The 19162-nt window shown below is 36.9% G+C and overlaps 1 protein-coding gene and 1 long non-coding RNA gene across 2 annotated transcripts in view; both read left to right on the forward strand.

Moving 5' to 3' along the window:
- Positions 1-925: 925 nt before the first annotated feature.
- LOC107575734 (ribosomal protein S6 kinase alpha-2-like) lies at positions 926-13528 on the forward strand (the record flags this gene model as incomplete). Its single annotated transcript, XM_016262078.1, has 10 exons — positions 926-1028; positions 2968-3098; positions 5585-5710; positions 5910-5999; positions 7369-7527; positions 7674-7835; positions 7927-8003; positions 9554-9671; positions 11059-11196; positions 12620-13528. Coding segments are annotated over 10 exons (1230 nt in total), but the record flags the coding sequence as incomplete, so codon positions are not given.
- A 3740-nt stretch (positions 13529-17268) lies between these two features.
- LOC107575735 (uncharacterized) overlaps positions 17269-19162 on the forward strand; it is a 13671-nt gene continuing 11777 nt past the window's right edge. Inside the window, exon 1 of the long non-coding RNA XR_001607930.1 lies at positions 17269-17294. This is a non-coding gene — a long non-coding RNA (uncharacterized lncRNA). The remainder of the gene's footprint in view (positions 17295-19162) is intronic.

A 19162-nucleotide genomic window follows, 5' to 3' on the forward strand; every position in this document is an offset into this window, starting at 1 on the left:
TAGCGTACGGTTTTCTGCATATTGCATTGTAAACTGTATTTTATTGGTAAATCCTAAGTTACTGAATTCTGCTGACGATTTTTTTTTAATGAGTATAGGTGCATTCCAGATTTACCGTAAAAGCCATGCAAAGTGGTCTTAACAGCATATTTCACAGTCTTAAGTGAGATTCCAATCCGAAGAGAGCATACAGTAAATGTTCAGTTTGAAGGGAACTGTGAACAGCATAGGGAATAAGGGAACATCACTTCACAGGATGTGGAGAGGGAAATTTACCCAACAGTCATTGCCCATCACTCCAGCACTTGAAGTCTGAATAAAAGACGGTGAAGAAAAAGAGTTGAGGCTCTGCCGTTATTATTTTGTTTAATTACTACCTGGTGTGATTTGTGTGCAGTTGTTTGAGACATGAGACTGTGGTCACATGACTTTATTATATTTTTAATCCAACTTCATTCCATGCATGTCTTAATTCAGAAATAATCATGTCCGAACAGTTCATGTGTATTTTAAAATCACGTTTAAAATGACTTAAAATACCAGAAAGTACCAGTTAATTCAAGCACACTGTGTGATGATTGCATTGCATTGTGTGTGGGATACAGTGTTCCACAGAGTGTGTTTTTTTTGTACTGCTCAAAAAATACGTATTGTACCTTTAAATCTGTTTTTTAACGATCAACCATTAAAGTCATATTTAAATATTCAGACATAAAACTGTCTATGCTATGTTTATCCTATGCTATTATGCTATGTTTATTTGTTATCCAACCCTTAGTTCACATAGCTTTTAAATGTTAATGTTTTATGCAATTACTGCTCAAAATTCACAGGAAGCTCCATTATGTTTGATCCATTTTTTTCTGTAACATGTATAACCTCAAGCATTGGTGTATGGCTTAAATGATGCATTTCTGGTCAACAGAAATTGTACAGACGAGAAATCAAGCCTCCGTTCAAACCAGCAGTGGGTCGACCAGAGGACACATTCCATTTTGATCCTGAGTTTACATCCCGCACGCCGACAGGTGACAAAAATTGCATTTGATTTTCAGATTACACGTAACACTCATATGCCATTTTATTTAAATTATGGATGGATGAAGTGTTTGCTTTCAAGCATCATAAGTCGGGTTTCCATACAAAGTTGTGAATTTAACTTTTGCGCAAAATTGGAATATTTGTGAATAAGCACCATTCCCATCCAACGAGTCAAAGAGAACAAAAGCATCACTTCCTGATAAACTGGCACTAATTATCACAAAGAAAAGTAGGAGAAGCCACTGAATATTAGGACTGGGTATCGAGTTCGATAATTTTTAGGCACCGACCGAAATGCCTCGATACCATCGAGTATCGAAAAATGCCTCTTCGTTCGGTACCAAATTTCGATACCTAAGGGGTTAATCTCATCAGCGTCAGTGAGTCAATAAGCCTGCAGCACTAGCAAAAGTGTTCGACAAAAAGAGGTGCGGCGCAGATCGAGTGTTTGTTTGACATCCGCGAGAGCGATTCGAAAGCGCACGGTGCAGTCTGCTCTCTTTAGCTCTCGTGGTACTGTAAAACACAGATAGGTCTGCACTGTCAGTACGTGTCAAGTCGAACACACCTACTAGTTTACCCCGGTTACACTCAGAGATCATACTACATGACCGAAAGCACGTGTTACGTGAGCATTCATGCAAACTGTAGCATCATGCTAAAAAAGACAAATAAGATTTATATTCCACTTTTACTCAAAACTCACTTTAAACCACAATCGAGTGTTTGTAATAACTTCCGATTGCCGTCTAATGTGTGTTTTGGCCATGTAATGTTGCTAAAATTAAATATGTTACTACCTCTGACTCCGAGTCAGAGCAGCGCTCATGGAAGAGAGAACACAGACAGACAGCGCTGGAAGCTGCTAATGCTCATCAGTAAATCAGTGGAAAATAAATAGAAATCATGATTCTGTCTGAGCTATGCTTTTTAAAACGAACACGCACTAGTGTAAATGTAGCCTAACAGATGTGTAAACTGAAGACTATTTGAGCTTTATTAAAACTATTTGCACTGATTTATTGTGTTGGTTACATTTTGTTCCTTTGTGCAGTGGCTCAGGAGATGAGTCTTTGAGTTGGTATAAACATCAACAAGCTGAAAAATAAAACCAAAGTTTTTTTTTTTTTTAAGATAATGTAATCTTGTTAAAATTGATTTAATAAAATTGGTATCGAAAAAAGTATCGTTCAGGAACCGGTATCGAAGTCAAGGTATCGGTATCGATATCAAAAATTTTTGAACGATACCCAGCCCTACTGAATATAATAATTTTCATATATAGTAAATTGCTTGCGCCTCAGAGCGAGCAGACGAAACACAATAAATGCTACCATTGCTTTCGGAGGTGGATGCCTGCTGTTTGGGAACGCATTCGTGTCAGACAGTTCTGGGAGGCAATTATACAGAAATAGTTTAATGACAGACTTTGCTCAGGCATTTAAGAATGACTGTAACATTTCAGATGCTGTGAAACAAGATCGGCCCGCTGGTTATTCAGGTATTGGCGTCCCATAGCGCAAAGTCACGTGACTCACGTCTTTGATGCACATGGAGGAATTTATTCTGCAAATGTGTTTCCATCTCCCATTATTCGCATTAACCCTTTTTGGCACAAGTCAAAAAACACCTCAAATGAGCATAATGTATTTTATTTATTTTGCGAATTTCCGAAATTTGGTGTTTCCATTACTCGTTTCTGATGCGACACGTCGAAATGCGCATAAACAAGCACAGGGAGAGTGCAAAAACAAATTAGAGTGAACTGCAGCAGCAGAACCTGTTTACCAAGAGCCCTCGGGTCCTGCCGCATAGTGCACCCAGTCAATTCATACTGCTCAGATGGGATCAATTGTGTGTTTCCATTTATAGAGAGACTTTGTCCTTGTTGTCTTTCTAAATTTGTTTGCATCTGTGTGTCTGCAGACTCACCCGGAGTTCCAGCCAGCGCTAACGCACACCAGCTCTTCCGCGGCTTCAGCTTTGTGGCCTCTAACCTGGATGAAGAACAGCCGCTGGCCGAGACCAAGCAAAATTCTGTTAACCCCATTGTACAGGTGAGCAGGACTCTGAGAACTCTTATGGAGATTTATGATGGCAACCATCCACAAGTCACTCAACATACCTTAGCGAGTGCATAGCAACATGTTATAAGCTACTAAAAATACTGTAGCAAAAGTATAGAAACTAAAAGCTATTTTAAAAAAATACTGAAAATACATTAACTGTTGTAGCAACATGCAAAAACAACTCAAAATGCATATAGCGACATGTTAAAAGCCACTCAGAATTCCTTAGTAAACCTATAACAACTAAAAGCCATTCAAAATACCTTAGCAGCCACATAGTGACACGCGAAAAACAGTTAAACTACATTAGCACATGCAGCAACATGCTAAAATCAACTCAAAATACCACAGCTGCACAGCCACATGCTAAAAGCCACTTAAAGTACCTTAGAAAACCTAAAGCTTCTAAAAGCCATTCAAAATACATTAACAACCACATAGTGACATGCAAAAAACACTTCAAATACCTTTAGCAACATGCTAAAATCAAATCAAAATACAGCAAATGCATAGTGAATGCTAAAGATCACTCAAAATACCTTAGCAACTGCTTAGGAACGTGGTAAAAGATACTCAAAATAACTTGTATACTAACTAAGGCTACGTTTACATGACAACGATGTAGTCAAAAACGGAAAAGTTTTTCCCTTGCATTTTTAAAAAGTTTCACGTATACACGACAACGTTTCAAAACGATTCACGTTTACACATATCCGTGAAAACGGCCAAAAACAGTGTATTACGCATGCCAGGCCAGTAGTTGGCGCTGTCACCTTGTTAGTAAACAGTACCTGTAGGGAATTGACGATTATTCGTTGTATGTGACGCGTCTCCGCTGTTGGTTGTAATATTGGTGAAGTAAATCCACACTTTGCTGAAGAAGCGTTAGCAAACTCTTGAGCAGCAACAACCATGTACTCCGCCATTGTTGTGTATGTTTGTTCGCGCTTGCCTTTAAAATCGACACGTACTGCGCATGTCTACATACCTAACACGTACTACGCACGCGCATGACGTCACCGTTTTCAAAGATTCCCGTTTTGGGTGTTTGCACGGAAACGATAATGGTGGCGTTTTTAAAAACTTGCACGTTGAAGCCCGTTTTCAAAAATATGCGTTTTCAGTCCCCAAAACTCTGTTGTCGTGTAAACGAACAGGCAAAACGCATAAAAAGTTTCCCGTTTTTGGCTGAAAACGTTGTCGTGTAAATGGCCCCTAAAAGCCATTCATAATATTTCAGCAACCACATAGCGACATGCGAAACACTTAAAATACCTTAGCACATGTAGCAACATGCTAAAAAAACAACTGAAAATAGGGCATAGTAAGATGCTAAAAAAATAATTTAACACTCTAAATACCTTTAAAGTACCCTAGCAACCACCCACATCACCTATGCATCAATGCCGCAAATTTTGCACTGGCAAACTTCACCTCCCATTTCTTCAGAAAATATACAGATGTATTTTCGTTCGTGATGCAAGCATGCCCGCAGTAGTCATGATGACACAACAGAGTGATGAAAAATAATCAATATTTCACTTATGCATGCTTTGCTACATTGAGGGCTAGTTGCTGACATGTAAGAAATATTGCAGTCAGCCGAGCCAAAGTTGTTTTCTGTATCCGTTTAACCTTGGTGGCTGTACACACGCAGTCAATTCAGACCTATTCCTCAGGGAAGCACTGTTGTGTTGCACAGCACAAAACAAGAAGAGAGAGAAGGAAAAAAGAGCCCCGTGTTACATAAGCTGAACTAATTCTGCCAGATGGTTCATACCTGAAGAGCTGCTTTATTGAAGTATCTGAGCTGAGGCTGCTGAGAGGCTGAATGAGATGTATTGATTGGCGGGAGCGCACTGGCACACGAGCGCCGTTGTCTAGAATAGATCATTGTGATCTGATGTGGCATCTGCCGAGCATACGATATTAACTTACTTTGATAGCACTCATGAACATGCATGAGTGCAACTATTTGTAGAGAATTTCTAAACCTGTGCGCTGAATTGCTTTTGTTTTCGGGAGGCGTTTCGTTTACCTGAAGATGCTGTCGGTTATTTGCATCTGTGACATATATGTCTGTTTCACTTTTAGCCGATGAATATAAATGTTTCTCCATGCACTGTTACAAAGCACTGAAGACTAGATTTGTATTTCCTGAAGGGGGAAAAAAAATGCTTGCAAGGTAGCAAAATAATGGTGTTAAAGTTTTAACATCAGGTTACTCCTGGAGGACAGTCAGTGCAGTGAGTGTGTTGTAAGATGCTTGGGGTTAAATCATCATCTACAGTGGACACTGAAGCCACACTTCAACATGCATGAATGCTATTGCATTAGATTACAATAAATGAAAAAATTGCTCAAGAAAGGAGACTGTTAGTGGAACATGTCCACAGTTGAAGTAGTGTTGTCATTTTACCACTCATAATGTCATATAATTACTCAGTATATGAATGCGTGTTGTTTTATTGCAGCAACTTCATGGCAACAACATTCATTTCACTGACGGCTATGAGTTGAAAGAAGATATCGGCATTGGAGCGTATTCGGTCTGCAAACGTTGTGTCCACAGAATCACCAGTGTGGAGTATGCTGTCAAAGTAAGTATGACATCTAATCCTGAAAAGCACTATGCTCTTCGTGTGACAAAGCACACAGTGCAGAGTGTTATTTAGTGAACAGCAGAGGCCGTGGCTGTTTCAGGAGAGGTTTTTTGATGAATTGCCATAGAGGACAGCATCACTCAGTGTCAGTCGAAGCTTTATCAGACACCGCTGTGACCAGCCCACTTCTTTTCAGATTATTGACAGAGCCAAGAAGGACCCGTCTGAAGAGATCGAGATTCTTCTGAGATACGGCCAGCACCCAAACATCATTACTCTGAAAGATGTGAGTCACACTTAAAAAAAAATACAAATAACAAATGTTACTTAAGTTTTATGGAGACCCCCTAGACTAAAAAATATATATATATATATATATTTAAAAATTTAAATTATTTATTTTTTTTTAATCTGTGCCCATAGTTTTTGTAATCTATATAACTTTTCTGTCTAAGTAGATCTAAATATATATTATTTTATCATGAAGATAAAATGATATTAAATTAGTTAATAGAGGTTTCCTGTTTTCAATTTCATAAAGTGTAGTTTTCAATAATACATTTCTATTTTGCCTATACATGTTTATTGAATTAAATTGGATTATAGTAGGAGACACTTAATTTCACAGAATGCTCTAATTTACTTATTTACTTCTAATAAATAGTGGATAGATTCCAATTTTGATGTCAATGTTCTTTTAACTTTTTTGATGAAGTTAAGTCTGAATTTTGGTGTGATTAGCTTGGAAAAAACATATAACTTAGAAAATTGCCTAATTAGTTGGGCAAAAAAAAAGTATTCTTCATATCAGAGAATAAGTAGACATAATTAGTGCAAATTAAAATGATTTTCTTACTTAGTATTTATATTGACTTGTTTTCTAGTACAAATATCGAAACATTCTTGATTCAAGATGAATTTACTTGAGAAGCAAAATGACTAAAGATATTAAGTCTTGTTTTCTGAAAAGAAAATTAACAATATTTTGTTTAGAACGAGACACAATATCTGCCAATGGGGTAAAAAAATAATTAATTCAAAGGGATTATTTTATTATTATTTTTCTTACCCCATTGGCTGATTTTTTGTTTGTTTTGTTTTAAGCAAAAATTTACAAACTTTTGACAATTTTTTTCAGAAAACAGGACTTAGTATCTTAAGTCTCAAGTATGCTGTATGTGTCTTGATTTAAGAATGTTTCGATATTTGTAATGGAAAACAAGACAAAAATACTAAGAAAATATATATATTTTTTGCAGTGGTAGCTAATGGACTAATGAAACTCCTCTATTGAGTGTTGAAATTCCTCAAATTCAGTTTCAAATTCATTTTCCTGTCATTTCGATTCAACATCCTGTGTGTTGTGGTCAATTCTGTTTCAATTCTTAGATCGAAAAAAGGAACTCATTTTCAAATTCAGAATTTTGCCGAACACTCCAGCCTACTAACAGAAGGTTTAATGTCTTTTAAGGCCTTTATCTCAGCTGTCTTACCATGTTAACCTGCTTTACCGTTGATCCAGTTTCACAAGTTTTCTTCTGGTTGCGTAAGGCCTCCTGGGCTCCCTCTGATCTGCTGATGTCTGTGATTGAAAGCTGCGTCACTGCAGTGTGATGGAGACAGTGAGCTGAGCTGTGCTGTGCTGTGTGCTGCAGGTCTATGACGACGGCAAGTTTGTGTATCTGGTGATGGAGCTGATGAGAGGAGGAGAGCTGCTGGACCGGATCCTGCGGCAGAAGTGCTTCTCAGAGCGCGAGGCCTCAGCTGTGCTCTGCACCATCACCAAGACTGTGGAGTATCTGCATTCACAGGGGGTCAGTTTGCATGTGGTCACAGTGGAGACGCTAAATAGTTAATTGTTTAGTTGCTACTGAAGATAAAAGTGCCATAGAAGTTCTAATACAGCAAATTGCACAGATTTTGGAATGTACTGCATTATTGTTTCTGCGTCTGTGTCCAGGTTGTGCATCGAGACTTGAAGCCCAGTAACATCCTGTATGTCGATGAAACAGGCGACCCAGAGTCCATCAGAATATGTGATTTTGGGTTTGCCAAACAGTTAAGGGCTGAAAATGGTCTGCTTATGACACCGTGCTACACTGCAAACTTTGTGGCTCCAGAGGTACTTTTCGATACAGTACATAGTTGTTTTCAGTGTTATGATTTATTAGTTTATAAAAAACTGTCAAATGACAACCCTGTGATTCATCCAGGTCCTGAAGAAACAGGGATATGATGCCGCCTGTGATATCTGGAGCCTGGGAATCTTACTGTACACCATGCTGGCAGGGTAAGTCGAGTCTTATGTTATATATTACATATACACTACCTTTCAGTTTGGGGTCAGTTGGATTTTTGAATATAATACAACTTTACAATATACTTTTATACAGGAAGGATGCATTAAATTGCTCAAAAGAGACTTTATTTATTTTCATTCTTTCGATTTCAGCATATTAGAATGATTTCTAAATATATATCATGTGACATTGAAGACAAAAAAATTGAAATTCAGCTTTGCCCTCAAAGAAATAAATCACAGTTTAAAAAAATATTAAAATAGAAAACAGTTAGTTATTTAAAAAAGTAATATTATTTCACAATATTAATGTTTGTACTGTATTTATCAAATAAACTTATGAGCATAAGAGACTTAATAGACAAAAACATATAAAAAATCTTACCCACCCCAAACAGTTTATACAGTAGTGTATGAAGTGTAAATACAATCACAACTATTACAGCCAAGTTTGGACATTTCTGATTACATTTTTTTGTTTGTTTCTCGTGATATTAAAAACCTTCAGATCCAATTAGTTAAAAAAAATAGTTTTTTAAGCAATTATAAATTCTATCTACATTTTATTATTATTATTATTATTATTACTAAACTGTACAGTAATTTTAATAAAGACGGTAAAATGGCTGAGATAGTAAAGGTAAAGCAGGTGTCCAGGATACATGTGAACTCCTTACTGTTTAAAAAGCATCCCAGAATGCACCTCATCTGCTCATCAAATCTAGATGATGACAAATTTGCAGAAATTGCGAAATGTGATTAGTGAATGTAACTATTTAATGACCTTACTGTTGTTCTAATGTGTGGAAAATAGTCAAAAGTAATCAAACTAAGAATAAGTTTCTGTCTCCAAACCTGGCACTTCACAATTTTAGTTGTAATATGGTATTATAGTTAAAAACTCAACTCTGTTTAAAAAGTTAAACAAAACAAGCAACCAGAATAGCCACATAAAAAAAAGCTTCACATGCAACCATACTGCAATGCTGTTGTTGTTTCGCCCTCTCAGTAGAACCGATTCTATTTGTTGCTTTGAATGAACTGACAATATTCATCTAGGCATGCTAACACTCTTTCTCCCATCAAGTGCCCAGCCTTAATTTTCTTCACTTTCTGCAACATTATGATTGACCTATCAACACAAATAAATCAAAACTCTATGTAGCACATCCTTTCTCCCAATGCTCGGATGAGGGACTAATTTCTAGAGCAGGGTGGAGGGGATTACTAGGTAAGCTGGGTCAAGTCGCAGAGTAATTGTACTGAACACAATGCCAGAGCTATCAGAAGCCAAGCAGCACTCTCAATTTAATGTTCCTGACTATGGATTGAGCTTTAAACCTCTGTGTAATCAGAACATTTGGAAAAAAAGAAAAAAAATCATCTCACTCTTCTGACCTAGCCATATGTGTACACTAAAAATAACTCGGTGGAAATGGGGGATATTGTATAAAAAAGCCACTCTTTCTCTTCTCACCCTATCTCTGTAAGGGCGCGTTCACAAGTTCTTTCACACACTCAGCTCTCGTTCTGTCCCACAGTTTCACACCCTTCGCTAACGGCCCTGACGACACACCAGAAGAGATCTTGGCTCGCATTGGCAGTGGGAAATTTGCCCTGTCAGGAGGCAACTGGGACACGGTGTCTGACGCAGCTAAGGTCAGCTTCCTGATTTCTGCATGTTGAGATTATGACTGGCCAATACAGTATATAGACAAATATGTGACCCTGGACCACAAAACCAGTATTAAGTGTCAATTTTTAAAAATTGAGATTTATACATCACCTGAAAGCTGAATAAATAAGCTTTTAAAGGCTGAGATACAACTATTTGAAAATCTGGAATCTGAGGGTGCAAAAAAAAATCAAAATATTGAGAAAATCGCCTTTAAAGTTGTCCAAATGAAGTTCTTAGCAATTTTACTAATCAAAAATTAAGTTTTGATATATTTACGGTAGGAAATGTACAAAATATCTTCAAGGAACATGATCTTTACTTAATATCCTAATGATTTTTGGCATAAAAGAAAAATCTATCATTTTGACCCATACAATGTATTTTTGGCTATTGCTACAAATATACCCCAGCGACTTAAGACTGGTTTTGTGCACCAGGGTCACACACATATATATATATATATATATATTTGTCTGTCTTTTGACAATATTCAATATGGTTGTTAACATTTATTTTGCTGTTTAATACAATAAATAGGGTAAAATCGAGTTCATATAAATAACAAAGGCATGTTTTCCACATTTATTTTACTACATAAATGTAAGAAAGATGTTTAATCCTTTTCAGTTCTATATTTATGTGCACTACCGTTCAAACGTTTAAAATAATTACAATTTTACTTAATTATAATCAAAAAGAAATTCATGTTTTTGTTTTTTTAAGTCTTTTATGCTCACCAAGGCTGCATTTATTTGACTGAAGATGCAGTGAAAAACAGTAATATTTTGAAATATTATTACATTTTAAAATAACTGTTTACAATATGAATATATTTTAAAATGTAATTTATTCTTGAGCAATAATTGTGCACCAAATCAGCATATTGGAATGATTTCCGAGGGTTCACGTGATGCTGACGATTCAGGTTTGCCCTCACAAGAATAAATTACATTTTAAAATATAAAATAAAGCATTAAAAAAGTCTTAATCATTCCAATGTTTTAACCTGTAGTGTATATCAATATTACAGTTCACAGTACTAGGCAGCAGTGTAGACAGATTATTTAAGCAATAAAAAGGCAATAAAACCCATGCAGAGCCATGATTATTTCTGAGTGGTGACAAAACCAAATTGTTTTATTTGATTCAAACAGAAGAGATTTATAGAAATCAACTTATTAGCTACCATATTGAGACGAGGAAGGTTTGGAAAACTAGTCTGATAACACACTCTTCGCCCAGCCATAGAAATAATGTGCATTCAGTCTTTACTAGCAGCTGTGAAGAAACATCATTCTTTAAATCATCTTAGTTTGGTTCCAAATGATTTCAGCCTCAAAGTAAGTCATTTTTGTCATCTTTGAACAGGACATTGTAACTAAAATGCTGCATGTGGACCCCCATCAGCGGCTGACGGCACCTCTTGTTCTCAGACATTCCTGGATAGTGAACCATGATCAGTTATCTCAGAGCCAGCTGATCAGACAGGATGTGCAACTGGTGAAGGTACTGCTCCTGTCATCCCATCTGCTGCTGCATTTGAGCGGTTGCCAGATCCACTCTCAAAGTGCAACATCGCCACCTCATGTTTACCTGTAAAACTGCACCTGTTCCACTTTAAACCTAAAGACATTCATTCTTCTTTTGACTTAGGAACTAAACAATTTAGGTGATCATTATGATTTTTAAGTAAATTCTGGAGTCATAACTATATACTACAAAAATAATATAGAGGAAAAAAAATTAAACTAATTTTTCCACTTTGTATTAAAGGGTTAGTTCACCCAAAAATGAAAATTAGGCTGCGTTTTACTCACCCCCGAGGCATCCTAGGTGTATATGACTTTCTTCTTTCAGACGAATCCAGTCGGAGTTATATTAAAAATTGTCTTTGATCTTTCAAGCTGTTTAATGCCACTCAGCGGGTGTTGCATTGCTTTAGTCCAAAAGAAGTTAAATAAAAATCGCCCATCCATCAAAAAAGTGTCTCACACGGCTCCGGGGAGTGAACAAAGGCCTTCTGTAGCGAATCGATGTGTTTTTGTAAGAAAAATATCCATATTCAAAACTTAATCACTTGAATCTAGCGTGTACAACTGTTGGCGCAAGCTACATTAAAGTGATTATTACATTTTGAATATGGATATTTTTCGGGGGTGAGTAAAAACACAGCCTAATTTAAATTTTTGGGTGAACTAACCCTTTAAGAAAGCAAATAGGCTAACTATATAGAGGGGGTAATAAAGAGGATAGATATGGCATCAAGTAATGTTTCTTGGATAACAGTACATACATTACCATTCAAAAAATATTTTTTATCATTTATAAATCTCATTTTATTAGACTTTTATTTTAATGCTCACTAAGACTACCTTTATTTAATCAAAAATACAGTTAAAAACAGTAATATTGTAAAATATTATTGCAATTGAATATAAGCATGTTCTATTTGAATATATATTAAAATGTAATTTATTCCTGTGATGTAAAGCTGAATTTTCAACACCATTTCTCCAGTCGTCAGTGTCACATTGTCCTTCAGAAATCATTTTAATATTTGCTCAAGAAACATCATTAATGTTGAGAACAGTTGTGCTGCTTCATCTTTTTGAGGAAAAACATGATACTTTTTCAGGATTCTGTAATGCATGGAAAGTTTAAATCATCAACAAACAATTTATTTGTAATAGTAATCTTTTTTAGCAACGTAAAAACTGTCTACTTTCACTTTTTAATAATTTCATGTGCCCTTGTTGAATAAAAGTATTAATTTCTATAAAAGAAAATCTTACTGACCCCAAACTTTTGAACAGTATTAACTTGAAATACAGTTGCATACAGTTTTTAACTGTCACTTTAAATGACCACACTATTTGTGCTTCGACGCTGAATAATTTAGGATATATTAATCAATCCTATTGTTTCCTAGGGGGCGATGGCTGCCACATACTCCGCTTTGAATCGGTCACCTCAGGCCCCAAAACTGGAGCCAGTGCTTTCTTCCTCTCTGGCTCAGAGAAGAGGCATGAAAAGACTCACATCCACTCGTCTATAGCACTCCAGCCAGACACATGAGCTTCTACCGCTTTAAGAAATGTCAGAGCGCGCAGGCTTCGGACAAGGCACCAGGCGACCGCCAAAGCATCCGGAGCAGAATGGAAAAATTGGATTGACCACAGAGTGTCAGAGCAATCTCCAAAGAGTGAAAAATGATCTGCCAAGTGTCTCTGCTGATGTCAAGAGATTGATGAGGGCCAGATGCAAACATCACGGCTGTCAGGGCTCAAAAACAGCTCTTTCAGAGCGTGACGCGGGGTTTGTGTGTGTGTGTGTGTGTGTGTGTGTGTGTGTGCACCCCTGTGAATTTCAGGTGTGTGCATCTTGAAGCGTTTAGTTTTAATGGTGCATAACAAAGATTGCAGTTATTGTTCCCAAACTGTGTGCAGTCGGTTGCAAAGCCAGTCATTCATAAAAGTTGCTACTACTTGCTGCAGACACGTCAGTTAGAGCCATGTAGAAGTTAGTAGAAGATGTTTTGGTCTATCATGGTGACAGTGCTGCACCTTAAGCTATGTGCCAGCATCTTTTGAACATGCATGCCATGTACAGTATGTATTTTTATGACAAACTAATGGTTCTAACATGCTAGTGAAAGCACAAAGAGCATTGTTCATGTTGTTTTTGGTTTACTAGTAACCTTCTTTAATGTCACAGTTTTACTCTGTTTTGTCTGATTTCATTGGTCTTGTGTAATGCTGAGGCTACACAAAACAGCTGTTTTTAATTTATTATTGTTTTCATCTTGCGTATTTGCACCACGTTCTTTTTAACGTATTTATTTATAAATAATTTTGATATGCACGTGTATTTCTATTTCTGTTTAATTATTTAAATATGTATGTGTTTATTAAAGATACCCGGTACCTTTTTTTTTATCTTTTTTTTTTTTTGTTTGTTTGTTTTTAAGTGACCTTTATGCATTAACACCTAAACCTAAACAAGTGCCACACCTTTGCACTAGATCGATTGAATGATGCTAAAGAAATAAAACAAAAACTTTAAAGAATATAATCATGTGCATGTATTTTCACTTTCATGGAAATGTAAAAAAATTATAATAATAATAAAATGTGTAAATTCAGTTTGAACTAGACTACCAAATTGTATCTTATTGTAAAGTCTTTAGATTAATGATCTTGAAAACACATGATACGCTTTATGTACTGAGGTCATTATCTATTATTTATTATAATCTTCTATTCGTTTATTTTAGAGTTGACCTACGTCATTCTTCCATTAAAAGTCAAAACTTGCCTATATGCATTCATTCATGAAAGTGTATTAGGACATCTGTTTTCCACACATAACACTCTCCGCTCTGTGAAATTTATTTAAGGATATTCAGAAATTATGTTTGCATGCCATACACGATTTGTAGCCGCCTCTGAAAGTGTATTGATAGCAGTACAGATGAAAATAACCTTAATTTTGTATGAAAAAGTGGCTCTCTAGAAGACAGTCCAGTATTTTTGTATGAATATGATCAACACCTTTTCCAAAATGAAGCTCTGTTAAGCAGAGAAACACATTCTGGGCTGTTTGAAGACCTTCAGCCAAACACTTTATCTTTTGCTGGTGTGGCTTAATGCTACGTCATTCTTCCATTAAAAGTCAAAACTTGCCTATATGCATTCATTCATGAACGTGTATTAGGACATCTGTTTTCCACACATAACACTCTCTGCTCTGTGAAACTTATTTAAGGATATTCAGAAATTATGTTTGCATGCCATACACGATTTGTAGCAGCCTCTGAAAGTGTATTGATAGCAGTACAGATGAAAATAACCTTAATTTTGTATGAAAAAGTGGCTCTCTTGTGTGTTTGTTTGCAGTGTGTCTTCGTCTGTAACTGATAGGCCGCATAGAGTTTATGTAGTACTGTAAATTCACAGTGTTGGTATTTTTTACTTCCTTTTAGTTCTTACAGTTAGTACTATTATACAGTAAAGGTAGCAGATAGTAATGCCATGGTAATGGATGAATGCCATATTTATACAGCATGGTACTCCAGTCTCCTTCACAGAATACTATGGTAGTATGTTATTACCATCATGACAATGTTACATAATAAAAACAACAACATGATATTACCATTCTGTGTTATCACAAACCGTAGTAACACCATGGTGCAATTTAGTCAGGAGAAATAGTCTACATAAAGAGATTACAGTGCAGTGTCACTAGATGTTTTACATACAGTAGTGTCTTAAAGGGTTCATGTCATGAGGGATCACATTTTAATTGATCCCTTTAAGATAGAAAGTTCATCATACTTTAAAAAACATATTGTAAGCTCTGCAGTGCTGTGATGTGTTGTTTTTCGTTATATACTACGCATTTATTCCTCTGTAAAGTACCAGCCGATCTGTTCATCTTAACTGTTTAGGCTGTAATGCATGATGGTCATCATGGGAATGATTATATGGGAAAGTCAGAACAATAGTACATTTTCTTCCTGTGGGTCTCTGCATATATAAATCAGAGGCATTTTAATGAATCGGATGCAGTCATAAGCAAGTTTAAAGCATGAACTCTTTGTTTGTGGGGCATTATGAACCATGTGACGTCCTGTGATTCTTCCCCGTAGATCCTGGATAGCACAACACTCAGTTTCGGCACACGGGTGAAGTGGTTCGTCATTTGTTTCGCAGGAGGGGTCCTGTGCTCAATACTTGTGAGTTAACTTTCCTCATTATTTCCCCATGATGGTCTTGATCTGTCCAACGATTTGCAGCCATACTGACCTAGTCCATTTCTAAGACTCTCAGTCATTTGTTGTTACGTTACTCTGAAATAGTTCACCCCAGGGCTGTAACTACCATAGACATTGAGGGAGACAAGTACCACACCCACACCCCCCCAATAATGAGAAATGACCAAAATGTTCCCCCCAATCTGATGTAGTGCTGGGCGGTATACCGGTTCATACCGAATACCGGTGTTTCTTTTTATGATATGACTTTTTAAAATACCGGTGTATACCAAACAACGTTCGGAACGCAACACTGTTTGAAAGGGGTCCCTTTTCACTGTTGCACTGTGGTGAGGGAGCAGCTGTATGTGTTACTAAGCGTGAACGTTTCGAAACTGAAGCTGTAGAACTAATAGAACGTGATGACACAGAAGAACTCATCCACAATATCCACATTGACCTCTACACAAATATCCAGTGCCCCCTGCCATCAGCTCCTGCGTCTCACACACACGAGCGTGACTTTAGCACTAGATTTAGCAACTTTCAGACCCTTTTAGCGGCTTTTTTCCATAGAATATTCATACTGACAAACCTAGTGCCTTTTTTGGATAAACCTTAGCTTATGGTTCAGTTGGAAGATTTCGCCAGTACTGTCCCGCGAACGCGAGGTCTGACTTTCCCGGAGAAGTGTCCCCTCTCTTTTGGCTAAATCTACAAACTGGTTATCCTTCTGTCTTCTGCATACATACAGTACACTCAAGTATAACAATATATATTATATAGCAAATGTCGACTGCCTCTTTTTTTTTTTCTTCTTTTTTTTCTTGCAAAATTTAACTATATTATCACCCAGCTCTTTATTTTAAAGGGGTCATATGATGCGATTTAAATTTTTCCTTTCTCTTTGGAGTGTTACAAGCTCTTGGTGCATAAAGAAGATCTGTAAAGTTGCAAAGACTAAAGTCTCAAATCCAAAGAGATATTCTTTATAAAATTAAGAGTCAACCACGCCTACCTAAAACAGCTCGTTCTAACACGCCCCCACATGTCTACGTCATGATGTGGGAAGATTTGCATAACGCCGCTCAAATAAGTTTTAATGTTTATGTCTCATTGCTCCGGGACACGGCATCACAGTATGTTAAGGGGTGTAACATTTCCATCACACACTTGAGGTATTCAGCCAATCACAACGCACTGAATATCTGGCCAATCAGAGCACACCTCGCCTTTCAGACCGATGAGCTTTGTTAAAATCGACACGTTTCAGAAAGGCGGTGCATAGAGGAGAAACAAATATGTGGAAAATAATGTATTTTTAACTTTAAACCGCATATACACATTTCATTACACCAAATACACAAAATAATGTTCTTTTTTAGCAACATCATATGACCCCTTTAAGTTGGATATATACGTGCATGTGCATGCATACATCCACAGTGCAGTAGGGTGATAAATACAAATCTCAAAAGCAAATCTCAACTGCTTGATTGCGTGTATCGTTCCAAAATGTAAACTGTATTAGAAAATGATATAGACCTATTATATTAGAAAATTATGTAAGTTGTATTAGAGCCCAGCTCTAGTCTTCTTAAAGGGGTCATATGATGCTTTTTTAAAGATAATTTTTTTGGTGTAACAGAATATGTTGACATGCTTTAATGTTCAAAAAACGCATTATTTTTCAAATACTGTACATTATTGTAGGTCCTCTATGCCTCGCCTCTCTCAAACGCGTAGTTTTCTACAAAGTCCCTCCTTCCGACAAGCGTATTCTGCTCTGATTGGCCAGCTGACCCAGTGCATTGTGATTGGCCGAACACCGCAAGCACTCGTCGGAAATGTAAGTCCCCTTACCATAATTACCTCCTCTCCTAGGTTCACGAAACGGTCGTCCATAAAATGCATTGCTGTTCTGTTGTAAGTGTGCTTTTGCTTTCGCCTAGAAACACACAGCATCTCCCTGACATGGCTGCTTCAACACTAACTGCGGTTACTGAAACCACGCCTTCTTTCTTTGCGTGCACATTTGGGCGCATTATGCAAATATTTCCACATAGCGAGGTAGATATGTGGGGGCGTGTTAGAACGAGCCGTTTTAGGGGGGCGTGGCAGAGTCTTAACTGTGATAAGTGTCTTTTATACTGATAACAAGTTCAAACAGATGCCATTAATACAGGTAACGAGTGGAGGACAGAGGAGCCTCTTAAAGAAGAAGTTACAGGTCTGTGAGAGCCAGAAATATTGCTTGTTTGTAGGTGACCAAATACTTATTTTACAGAGGAATTTACCAATTAATTCTTTAAAAATCCTACAATGTGATTTTCTGGATTTTCTTTTCTCATTTTTTTTCTCATTCTCATTTTTGAGGTATACCTATGATGAAAATTACAAGCCTCTCTCATCTTTTTAAGTGGGAGAACTTGCACAATTGGTGGCTGACTAAATACTTTTTTGCCCCACTGTATGTGACCCAGATCATTTAGTTTCACGACGGTGTGAACAGCACAGACCTCGTGGAATCTGATCTTTTTGATTCTGATTTGGGCCACTTCCATATGTGGTACTAAATCTGATTCAGGTTCGGTGTTTTGCAATGCGACCACAGTCCGAATGATCATATTGCAATTCATGGTGACTTGGACTCTAGATCGAAATAAGAATAATTCCCCGCTTACTGACGGGAGTCACTTCAAAGATTTTACATAGCGGTAGTTCTTTAGTCACTTGGTGAACATGACGGAGGTTGTCAGGGGGAGAGGCAGTATGTTGTAGTTTTACGGTGTATTACAGTGACGGCTCTATATAGCCATCTAAAAGAAAATGAGAAATGATGCTTTGCCAAATAATTGAAATGAAATGTTACATTTAATATTTTAATTTATTTTAGTTAACATTTATTTTAATGTTTTTTTTTGTTTTTGTTTAGTTTTAATTTTAGTTTTAATTTTATTTTGTCTTGTTGTTTTTTTGTGCGTGCGGGTCAGTTCAGCACCGTCATTCGTTCACATTGCAATCTGATGTTGGCCACATTTAAAAATTATGTGAACAGCCATAGAAAAAAAATCAGATTCAAGCAATACATCGGAATTGAGCACTAATGCTTGCAGTGTGAACGTAGCCTAATAGACTTGCTCTATATAACGAGTTTCTTTGTTCTTCATTTTATTACTAACATTTCACTTGACAATTTTAAAGCGATGTTTACATAATTGAAAAGTGTTTATTTAAAGGCACAATATGTAAGATGTTTTAATTAAAATATCCAAAAACCACTAGAACTGTGTTATATATTTTGCTGACTTGTGTACTTGCATTATCCCAAATGTTTCGAAGAATGTTTAAATCCAGAGAAATAAGCAAGTTTAACTAGTGACGCAGAGCGTTTCCATAGTGTCATTGTGTCGCCTGCCAATGACGTCATAACCCCTCGATTTCCGGTTTTGTTTTGTAGAAAACATGGAAACACAGAAGACGCTTTAATGTGCTATGCATTTTATTAGACAGGTGACAACCGCACAGAGTAGCATTATAACAGAACTTTCAAATTTATCTAGTATGATAAAATAGCGCTGCTTACTTCCACTGCTTGACTGTGGCATAATAAAAGCTCCGCTGCTTTCCGGAAGGAGCGGAAGCGGTCGACTGTGGCATAATAAAAGCTCCGCTGCTTTCCGGAAGGAGCGGAAGCGGTCGACTGTGGCATAATAA

The sequence above is a fragment of the Sinocyclocheilus grahami genome, unplaced genomic scaffold (assembly GCF_001515645.1).
Source record: "Sinocyclocheilus grahami isolate Dianchi unplaced genomic scaffold, SAMN03320097.WGS_v1.1 scaffold2847.1, whole genome shotgun sequence".
NCBI classification, from domain to species: Eukaryota; Metazoa; Chordata; class Actinopteri; order Cypriniformes; family Cyprinidae; genus Sinocyclocheilus; species Sinocyclocheilus grahami.